The sequence below is a fragment of the Megalops cyprinoides genome, chromosome 1 (assembly GCF_013368585.1).
Source record: "Megalops cyprinoides isolate fMegCyp1 chromosome 1, fMegCyp1.pri, whole genome shotgun sequence".
Taxonomy (NCBI): Eukaryota; Metazoa; Chordata; class Actinopteri; order Elopiformes; family Megalopidae; genus Megalops; species Megalops cyprinoides.
Genome location: NC_050583.1, coordinates 47,596,211 through 47,607,893, shown reverse-complemented (window position 1 = coordinate 47,607,893; position 11,683 = coordinate 47,596,211). Strand labels below are relative to the sequence as shown.

At 47.5% G+C, this 11,683-nt stretch overlaps 1 protein-coding gene across 1 annotated transcript; it reads left to right on the top strand.

The window, feature by feature from the left end:
- Nucleotides 1–869: 869 nt before the first annotated feature.
- LOC118779908 (rho-related GTP-binding protein RhoQ-like) lies at nucleotides 870–11,683 on the top strand. Its single transcript, XM_036532240.1, has 5 exons — nucleotides 870–1,385; nucleotides 1,774–1,832; nucleotides 9,399–9,563; nucleotides 10,585–10,680; nucleotides 11,378–11,683. Exons 1-5 carry the CDS (start codon nucleotides 1,244–1,246, stop codon nucleotides 11,531–11,533), a joined length of 618 nt encoding a protein of 205 aa, XP_036388133.1. The 5' UTR covers nucleotides 870–1,243; the 3' UTR covers nucleotides 11,534–11,683.

The following is an 11,683-nucleotide window of genomic DNA, read 5'->3' as shown; positions in this document are numbered from 1 at the left end:
GTAGCTCACCCATTTGGGGGTTCATGAACCCCTCATTTTCCCATCCTCTGCCCTCATAGCGGTGCGGGGATCATTGCGTCCCCATCGTCCCGGTCGTGAACTGGGCTGCACCCCCCCCCCCCTCCCTACCCCCCACCCTGCAGAGACTCCATCTGCTGCATTTGAACCCGTTGCTTCTCTGGCTACAATCCAACCTCCTACTGAGACTCAGACTGCCTGCCCTGATCTGCACACCACCCCACCACGGGGTATGGACACCATGCCAAATGGGAACAGGGCCAAGTGACAAAATAAGTTATAGTTGGAGGAAATTTTTTTGAAAGAATATGACCTCCCATATTCCAATGTGACTTCCCTCTCACTCTCCTTTACCCTTTGCAGAAGAGTGCAAGGGCTGAACAGAATAACTACATAAACACTGTGCGATGTTGTGTTTTTATGACACTGATATTATACATGATGTTATATGTTAAAATGCATGACATTATGATGTGTAATGGATCGTACATTTCAAAAATCCACACAGCTCTTTACAAACACCCTATATGCAATTCCTACACAGGGTGACCACGAGTTTGCCTTTTTGTTGGTGCATGATAAAACCACTAGATGCTGATGAAGGTCTTTGTGGGGCCACAGCACGTAGGTGCTGCTTTTTAACCTTTTGGGAATGCTGATTCAATAAAGGCTGTTAAACTTAGAAATAAGGAGCGCCTCAGTTGTTGTTTTTTTGACATTTTGAAAATCAGGTGGACCTTTTGACATAGTCCCACAGTTCTTCACCTCCCCGCCTCTGTCGCAAGCCCAGTTCCAGTTGCCACTAGAGACAGTGGATGGAAGTGAGGCTGGGAGGGATAGTGGGAGGAAAAGTGGGATACTGTACTAGGCAGGGCGGGTGGCGAGAAAACAATAGCTCTTGACTGCGGAGGGGAGGGTGACCCTAGACAGATCAGGACTTGTTGGAGAGAATAGGGATGCTGCGTGCGTGGGAAGTTTACCTGTGGGTCTGTGACAGTCAAAGCAGCATGATCGGGGAGCGCGTCTGCTCCGTGCATGGTGTGATGTTTTAAGTCGCGGAAGAAGCTTACAGAATTCGGCGAGCAGAGGGGAGGTGAAAATGCCACATTCGGTTGTTCCGCTGCGGAGCGCAGGCGGACCGTTTTACCGGCCGACGCCCGCGCGTCGGGGACCGCGGTTCGACTGAGGAAAAACGAGGGCTGCTGAAGATGATTTTGGGCGAACCATGGCAAACGGAGCCGGCTCGACCATGCTGAAGTGCGTTGTTGTCGGAGACGGCGCCGTGGGCAAAACTTGCTTGCTGATGAGCTATGCCAACGACGCCTTTCCCGAAGAATATGTTCCAACCGTCTTTGACCACTACGCGGGTAAGGCGAATTTAATTTTCTACAAAACAAACCGAACTTTTGGTCAGTAGACTCAGTACACACGAAAACAGTAGCAAGCACATTATGAACAACGCTGACAGGCAACAGACGTAGGGGAGGATGAAAACTAAGTGTTCATTTGGTTGTAGAGGTTGATACAAACCACACCTGAAAAATGTAGATTGTATTAGTACACAATAATAACTCAATAATTGTAACTTAAGACATCTGACAAGACGCCGTTAGCGATTATTTATGTAATAATTTGGTAACTGTTTTGGTTTTGCCCATGAAATTGTTTTTTTTTTTTTGACTCCATTACATATAGGCTACAGTGACTTCAGTATAAGTATAAATGTAAGTAATGTGTGGTTACTTTGATCTGCAGTGAGTGTAACAGTCGGGGGAAGACAGCACCTGTTGGGACTTTACGACACAGCCGGGCAGGTAAGGTCCAGTTTCACACTTGCGCGCCGTGACAGTGTAGCTTCTACAACTTTTGTTCAAAGCACCGTTCGGGCACCGATACCCGCCGTAAGCAGATCACTGCCGATGCAGTTCTGTGACAGTTAATATAAATCCGATTGAGGCAGTATTAATGGTGGCGTCCAGGGCAGTGTTCTTCATGCAAATCGTTTTTATTTTTATAGCTGCCACCTGGTCGGGAGGAGACTCGCACCTGAGTTGCTGAGTCCAGCTTTTGAATGAAATCTTAATCCAGCCCAGACAGCAAAATTTCGTTGTAGTTTAAACGTTCTGTAGCCCGTTTCAGCCCTCTTTTGCTGAAGTCAAACCTGAGACGCTGAGGTGCAGAGACCAGCGCTCTGGCTCCTACCCCACGTTACTGAAAGCAGAAGTACATTAGCACAGTGAGTGAGAGAGTACTCGCGGGAAAGACTCCAGAAAGCCTCACCTTGTGTTGGTTAATTAATTCATGAAGAAATACATGAATAAAAAAATTCACCTTCCCATACCCAGCCCACAAGTGAGACTTGCATACCAGTGAATTTATTAAACTAGTACTGAGGTAATTGCAGCTGTGGGGCAGATAGTCTGGCCAATCAAGTGGGATGCAATTTCTAGCCAATCAGAAGAAGAATAAGTCTAACAGTCATGTTTGAACTCTTTGACCCCATCATATGAGCTGGCTTCTCAGTCTTCTCTACCTTAGGGTTAAATAGTGTTCACACACACACACACACACACACAAACACGCACACACACATGAACACATACATTCAGGACCCGTCAGCTGTTTTCATTCATCACTGTGGGCTGGAAGAGAGAGAGAGAGAGAGAGAGAGAGAGAGAGAGAAATCATTAAGAAGAACGGCACCATAACCATGCTTGGAGAGGCCCCCCCCCTTCTCCCTCTCTCCCTCTCTATCCCTCTCCCTCAGATCGTATCACGGGTTGCAAGAGTGAGATAAAACCAGACTAATTAGAGGGAGGCAGGTCTCTCTGTGAGAAGGGTGTGGCAACCTCCTCAGCCTCCTGCAACTGAACACAGAGCAGAACTCTGAAGGCCAGAGAGCAGGCGCCAGGCTTATTCACAGAATAACTGTCGCTGTTACTTTGCTGTTTTTTTGACTCCCTGTGGTTATTTCTTTCTTTATTTTTGCAGTTTAAATGCCTTGGTGATCAGCTGATCAGAGTCTGAGTTTGAAATTGAGAGAGTGAGAGTGTGATCTTACCTGAAGTTGAGGAATGGGTTATTGTGTAAGTTTGCAGTGATGGTTCAATGGTGAAAACTGTGGATCAATTACTAACACTGTGTTTTGGTCAAAAGTAAAAAAACACAATTTTTCTGCACCGTTTTCTCAGGTTACTGTAAACAACTTGAAAAGTGTAAGTGATTAAACACAGTGTAATAATGAAATGCATACAGTCTATGTTTGGAAACTGTTTTCATATTTTCTCTTTCATTTAAAGAAATGGAAAAATGCGGTCTACTTTTACAAATGTACAGTATACCATTTATCTGGTGTTAGGTGAATCTGTCCTTGTGGCTTTTAACGATCATGTATTATATTAGACAGGGCCCTTTGTCCCGTGAAGGCGCTGGTTTTTGTTTTCAGTTAGAACATGCATGTCCTAAAAGCAGTCCATCGCATTTAAGTAATGGATTGCAAGGCACGCTATATCGACTTTGAACAGCAATGACCAATACGTCATTGCACTTCAAACTGGGAGAAACACAGAGCGACCAAAGCCAGAAAAAAACTGTTGACAAGTACACACACCTGATGTTTGTTTGATGTGGTTGATTTGGGGGTGTCAGAATGGTTTGCAAGCACCTGAATTGCATCCCTCACAGAATTCACCTCTTTGAATGAATCTTTCTATGGTGGGAGATATGGGTTTTTTGTAACCGCAGGCTGAAGGCCTCTCACTGGATGATGAGAGCTGAAAAACATATCTCCCTCCTCCTCAGGACTAACTCCTTCCAGAGCGTGCACATAGCATTCCTCTCAGTGATTCCCACCCCCTAACACCTGCTGCTTGTATTACTTGCTGTTTTTTCTTCTTTACATGTGCACAATATGTTTTGGATCTGTGATCTAGTGTGATCTGTGATCTAGTGGCTATATTGTATGGTAGTTTGTGTGTACTTGGTTTCCCTTAGTTTTCTACATTGTCTATGTTCAGGTTAGCACAAATTGACAAATTGTGGTAATGCTGGAATGGCATTATGCTCACACTCACTGGTGTTGTCAACCCAGTCTGACACTGTTGCTCATTTAACTTGAATGGATACGCTTCTGTTCTCTTGTACTGGAAGTCATTCTGGATAAGTGTTTGTTGAATGAATGTAATATAATGTGATTCTGCTGGGGTTTTTTTTCCAGAACAATTACAACATTTACAGAAATGTTGCAAGAAAATTGTATGTGTTGAACAAGCTACATACTGCATCAGAATATAGAGTACAGAAGAAAGATGAAAGAGCAGGTTCTCAGAGGACTGTCAGGGACACAGCAGTGGAAGAATATCCGGTCATAGTAACTGGAGCGTCTGTGCTGATGCTGTCAGCACCTGGGGTGCTGGTCTCGTGTTTATGACCTCAGAGGCTGCCTCGTTCCGTGTCTGCTGTTTTCTTGCTTGGAGTGGCTGGGGGAAGGGTTCATCTTGACGGGAGGCAGCTAGCAGGAGCTGGCCCGGGTCCTCTTTCCTGTGGGCCGCAGGTGGCATGATGATGTCACTGGTGCATGATTGACGGCGCTGTCATCATCCTGGCTGTTACACTCAAACCTCGCTCGCCCAGAGTCAGATCTAATGGCTGTTCCCTGGCTTGTATTTCTCCCCTCTCTTCCAGCTCTGTCCCAGAAGAACACTGAACTGGGATCAGGTGAAAACCTGCCACAAGAGAGGACCGTGCGTTTAGATGGGAATATCTGTGACAAGGAGCAAGGACAACCCAACTGCAGAGATGACTCGAGACACATGAGGTTTGGTTTAAAGAAAATAAAGTTACCTTTACTGGAGACTCAGGAAATGCAGAACAGGTTTGGTGCAAGAGTACACACACGCTGAGCATGGCAACTCAAGACTGAGCAGAGACGTGAACAAAGGGCAGGGCTTAAATAACAGGGAACACAGGTCTAAAAAACAACTGATCAACACAGGTGAAAGAGTTCAGTGTTAACTGAATGAGACAGAACACAGAAAGTTATGTGGCCATCTGGTGGCCAACCTGGGATGCAGCAGTTACATTCCTGACAATATCAGGTTTGATAATTGTCTTGCAATGCTCTACTATAGACATAGTCTGAAGGGGAAAATGAATCACATGGTGTCCCCGGTAGAGACCATTTGCAGATGCTGAAGCCAGCAGGTAACTTCCTGTTTAGCAGGAAATGACCCGGCTCTGTTTTGCCGGTAACACTGTGGTGAGGTGTCTGTGACCTCTCAGCAGTACAGGGTTAGGAGTCAGCGTATCACAGCCTTGGCTTCACGATGACACCTTCCTGTCTCTTCTCTCACATGGTCCAGCCAGGTGTGTCTGGTTGGGCAACTGATTTGGTTCCTCTGTCTTTCGCTCAAGCGTCTCGCTTTATGGAAAGGGGAGAGTTAAGTGCTGTTACGCCCCTGGTACTCCCAGGTGGCCAGTTCTCTCCCGATGTGTTCATCACCACCCCTTCACTCTGCCCTCCTGCTGGGAAGGGGAGGGCATCGATTACCAGCACTGGATCAGGCCCGGCGACACCCAGCCTCTAAACTGAGATAATGTACGCACCAAGGAATGACCAATGAGAAGCAGCCGGTGATTCACCAGCTCAATCAGCGTACAGCGTGGGATTTTTTCATTGCTTTATGGGACAAGTTGTCAAGGATTTGGCTGCTGCTTACCAAGATGACCACCAGATGGCCCCATAACGTCCTGTGTCTCATTTAGTCAGTGTCCTCGACCTATGTTCTCTGTTTCAGCCCACCCTTGGTCCAGGTATTTGCTCAGTCTTGAGTTGCCATGCTCGTTGTGTGTGGACTGTTGTAGAAAGCCTGTTTTGCCTTCTCTTGGGTCCTCGGGAAAGGAAATGTAATTTCCTTTGAACCCAGCCTTTTGGTGTCCTGAGTCATCTCTGCACTTGGATTCACCCTGCTCCCCTGTAACACAAATGGGTAATAAGCAATGCTCCTCCCTGTGGCTGTGCATCTTCATTTGATTCCGCGTGCTCTGTTGCCATTGCCATGGCGGTTCTGACATGGAGCCAAGGTCAGAGAGAACTTCAGAGAGGAGAGGAGAGGAGAGGCAGAAGAAGGAATGGAGTGGGATGGGGGTGAGGGGAGAAAATCGAATGAAGGAAGGGGATTGAGAGCAGAGGAGAGGAAAAGAGAAGGGGTAAGAGAGGAGTGGAGAGACAGAGGAAGGTAGGTGAGAGGAGAAAAGCAAATGAGAAAAGGGGAGAGGAAAGGGGGTAAGAGACAGGAGAGGAGAGTCTGAGATGAGAGGAGAAGCTACAGAAGGATCCCTCTGTCTCCGCTGCCGCTGTGTTTTGTTGTGTTGGGCTTTTGTTCCTCTGATGTAAGACTCTGCTCCCCCTCTCTGCTCTCGTTTTGAGCGTCTTGAACCGTGGTTTCCTGCCCCCTCCGATGTGCACCTCCTCTTCCTCCTCACCATCCTCATCCTCACAAACATCTGTAGATTCTGTAAAAATCCTCTTTGGGTTTATGGGTGATGGCATGTCTCTGCTAGAGCTTTTAATCTGCCTGGATTTACAGACTACACACTGTAAACAGGAGCTGCACTGCTGAGAATCATTTTAAGCTTTTATAATTTCGGGGGAATTTGGTCATAATCTGAGGGAAACGTGTGTCTATGTCTGTGAGATGTATGGACCTAAAGGCTACAGGGGATGCAACACAGAATCGCGCTTCAGCGACATGTCATGAGTGTGTGTATCTGTGCGCGTGTGATTGTGTGCGCGCACACATGTATGTGTGAGGGACTGTGTTTTTGTGTGTATGCATGCATGTAAGTATGTGTTTCTGTGTGTGTGTGCTTGTGTATGTGTATGAGAGAAACTGTGCATGTTGTGTGCATATCCTAAAATAAGAAGGTTATTCATAAATAAAGCCTCCAGTACTCCTCAAATGGTTTCAGAGCACTAGGATATCAGTCTCAGATGTTTCCAATGAAGTATCCAGATTCTCATGTCATGGGTTAAACAAAGAAAAGGAATAAAGGATAATTTCCATTCTTTGAAATACGCTCATTACAAATGGCATTATGGGACAGAAGGATGGGTGGGTCACCCAGGTCACCTGCACACGCTGCACAGTTGATATTAGGGGACATTAGTGGAGTAGCGCCAAGCTTTTTACTGGTGCTGTCTGGGGATTGTAGTGTGAAAACTGTTGGCTCTGCGTGAACATAAGGGAGGTTCGCATTTTTCCTGCTTCTGCGCTTCTGCACAACATTTAATTTCTTTGACATTACTACATTATCACAACACGTTACTACATTATTGTCTTTTAGCAGATGCACTTACCCAGAGCAGCCTACACAGGCTTACACGTTATCCATTTATACAGCTGGATATTTACTGAGGCATTACAGGTACACACACACACACACACACACACACACACACAGTGTGCTGTAGGGGGGTGCTCTGCATGTGCTGTTTCTCTGCTGCTAAATGAGCTGAACACTCCAGACCCGCACGCTGCCACGGTCCCACGCCTTCTGCATCAAAACACACCCCCGCCCCACAATGTCTTGTTTGGCAGGAACACAGATTTGCATATCTTTACATATTCCTTTCATTGAGAAGGATGAAAGGTGCATCTGGGAGGGCGGGTGGCAGTCAGAGATGCGAGCCGCGGGCTGAAGGGCCCTTTGATTGGAGTGATCAAAACCGTTTCATTATTAAGGAACGCAGGCCTGGCCATCCTTCGCTGGTTTTTCAAGGGGTTTTCACTGCGGCGGACCTGACGTGACCCGATGCGCAGCTGAGTGCTTTCTGATCTTGGACAGTTGTCATGTCGATATGTGTTTCCTTAAGCAGCCTCCAGTCAGAGCCAGGAGGAGTTTAAGGACATCAAAAGTGCAGGAGAATTGGCCCCGCCCCTGTCTCCACCCACCCCTGCGCACAGATCAGGATGCCACCACATAGATTTGCTTTTAACCAATGTGGAAATACAAGCCTGGGAGAGACAGAGGGAGACAGGAAGGAGGGAGAGAGATGGAGAGGCAGTAAGACGGAGAGGAAGAGAGGGAGGGAGGGGGATGGAGACGCAGTAAGAGGGAAGGAGACATGAGGGTTTAGGGAGAGAGGAGGAGGGAAAAACAGCAGGGGGAAGAGGTGGAGGGAAATATCTTATTTGTATTATACTGGGCTTGTGTGGTTGCTTGGGGCTTAACATGCTGTATTTACAGCAAAGCAGATGGAGGGTAGGGGGTACATGCCTGGCCACCACCCTGACCAACACACACACACACATGCGTTCACACATACACACAGAGCTGCTGTGAGATATTTCAAATCCTATCAGGATTTATCTGCATGTTTTCCTTCACAGACACAGCTTATTCTTATACAATATTCTCCATCTGATGTGTCCAGTACAACTTTTAGCAACATGGCGGTTTATAGCAAACAGGGAAGGAGGCGGGATTGTCTGTAAATCTTGTCTGCTTGGGCCTGGGCTTTTGGGTTGTTAGGGGAGGTGCTTCCCCCTCCTCTCCAGCACTCCATTGGCCAAGTATTCCACATTGCATGATGACTGACATGGTCAGAGTTCGTTTGCATGCTGTTAATAGGCTAGATGGGCAAGCACACACCCTGGACAGGACAGCTGTCTACCTCAATGCTTTACATTAAATTATTGTCATTTAGTAGATGTTCTTATCCAGAGCGACTTACACAGGTTACGGTTTTTTATCTATTTACTGTTGTTGTACCCTTGGGCAAGGTACTTAACCCAGAACTGCCTGTACGGCATTATGTAACAGCCAGGTAACAGCACCTAATTACAGCAGTGTAAAGTCAGAAACAGAAAGCAAAGTAAGAAACTAAAGATGATGGAAGGACTCAAGTGCAAGGAGAGACAGGCATCTTGGAGAACAAGCAGGATTTTACTTGGTAATGTCCATTCTCGTAGTCAAAAGCAGCAAGAGGTCTTAAACACAGTAACAGACAAACCCAGCTAAGGTACAAAACACTAGGCAAGTGCGAAGTCCAAAAAAAAAAACACAAGCAAGGTCAAACCATATCAGAAAAATTCAAAAGCAACAAGAAGACAAGGCAAGGAAAATCAAAGACTCAGTAATGAGGGAAAGAACAGACAGGGTATATATACACAGGCGAAGGGGCGATCAGCAAACTGGCTACAGGTGTGCACAGCCAACATGGAATGCAACAGATTGAGCACACCCAATTACAATCAACATGAAAAGAGTCTCTGTCGCCCTCTGGTGGCTGGTGGCTGGCGGCTGAGTCAGCAGTCCTTACAGTGTACCTGCAGTGGTGACTGTAACATCCCCTGCTCTCCCTCCCCCTCCATGAACAGGAAGACTACGACCGGCTCAGGCCTCTGTCCTACCCCATGACCGACGTCTTCCTCATCTGCTTCTCGGTGGTGAACCCGGCCAGCTTCCACAACGTGCGAGAGGAGTGGGTGCCCGAGCTGCAGGAGTATGCGCCTGGCGTCCCCTACCTGCTCATCGGAACCCAGGTGAGCGCATGGAACCCGCAATCTGGAACCCGAAACCTGGGCTGGAACAGCCACCGCGGAACCGTTGGTGTAACCCACCCATGTTCCGTAGGGTTCGGTTGTATTTCTCTCTGTGCCACGGTTCTGTGGGGGCAGAAGTGTTTGGTGACTTAAAGGGTGTGAATTTTCTTTATTTTTTTGCAGTTATCATTTTAAACATGGGAGGTGTCCTAAAACCAAGAGACTCCTCCAGTGTGAGAAAAAAGTCAAGTCCTGGAGACACTGATATAGAGTGACTGTCACACCCAGGATGACGATAACCCGTCTGGTCCTTTTATGTCTGAACACTACCTCTATATGTGTTAGCATCACCGTGTAACTGTTTCTTAGCAACAGTGGCTGGCAACGAGGGGAGGCATTTGAGACATGGGTGGGGTAGACACTGTGATTTTGTCTCCATCATGTCAGTCGATGTTTATGGCGGCGTTTGCATGGTCTGTCTGTAAATTTGTCCCTTGCTGTTGTGAATGCTGATGTGAAGGGAATCGATTTGCGAGGGGGCTGTAAGCTCAGACAGGATCAAACAGCATCGTGACTCAGAGCATGTTGACACGCTAGCCCCGAGCACACAAACCTCTGCTGCGTCAACACTGTTGCCCCGGGCACACAAACCTCTGCTGTGTCGACGCACTAGGCCTAGGCATACAGCTCCCCCACACAAAAGTATCACGAAATCACTACAACATTATACATTTCCTCTTATGCCCCAAAAATCTGAAGCAGACGCCCTTTGTGTGTGTGTGCGAGTGTTAGCTTCCATGTCTGCATGTTGTGAGCTAGCAGTGCTCGTTTGTGTGAATGTGCGCAAGACGCTCATTACCACTTTGAAAGCAGAAATGAACCCCAAAGGCCCAGCTTTAAGCTGCTCTCACACTCAGGTGTTGGGAGGGGGACTGCAGCCTTCTCTGACACAGAGCTCAATGCTGAGGCCTGGGGCTCAATTTAACCTCTCTGAGCTTCCGTTCCTCTCCTCCTTTTTCAGATCGACCTGCGGGATGACCCCAAGACCATCGCCAAACTGAACGACCTGAAGGAGAAGCCCATCGTCACAGAGCAGGGGCAGAAGCTGGCCAGGGAGGTGGGGCGGTTAGGGCAGTTAGAGCACTTACTCCAACTGTCAACTGCACATAATCTGTAGTGTACTTGCTTGCACGCCCGCTCCTCCCTAGTTCCTGAACTGCAGTGCAGGTGAAAGTTTGGCCCAGCAATATTCATATAGATAAACTGCATTCTACCTTTGAGCTTGAGAGCTTGAGAACTGCCGACATAACCCGTCCTTTGTACTTTCACATATATATGAGTACATTATTTGCTTGACAGATGAATGACTGCAGTGTCACATCTAGGTTTCAAATCTGCAACCTCATGGTCATAGGCCTGGCTCTACTTACTATGTCATAGTGTGCATCATAGGACTGTATCCCAAAAATCATAGGAGTGCATAGGAATCATAGGACTGTATCCCCTGCATTTCCTAAAAATGGGTGGAGCCAAGTCCTTGTCACTACTGCTGTTGCTATTATTTAGGGACCCTCTTATCCAGAATGGCTTGTAAGGTTGCCATGGAAAAAACATTTACACTATATTGTAGAGTGCCTGCTGGATTACACTATATTATAAATCAGTACTATATTGATTTTTATTAGTGCTGCAGTTCTTTTGGTTGTTTCTAGTTCTTCCTTTGGTAGCTCCACCCACTATGGGGATTCATGTGGCATTAGTATCCAATCACCACCAACCTCCTGTTTGGCTCCGCCCCTGTGCCTGCCCCACAGATTGGTGCCTGCTGCTACGTGGAGTGCTCGGCGCTGACGCAGAAGGGCCTGAAGACGGTTTTCGACGAGGCCATCATCGCCATACTCGCCCCCAAGAAGAAGGCCATGAAGAGGCGTCTGGGCAGCCACTGCTTCAGCTGCTGCCTGATCACGTGAGGGGGGAGGGTGACCTGATGACCCAGCACCGCCCGACAGACCACCGCTCTCAACACCCAGCTCTGCCTCTGAACCCGGCGTCCAGCCTGGAGACCGGAGGCTGGGAGATGCCTGTACCCCGCCCTGATAACCATAGCAGCACAAAGCCCC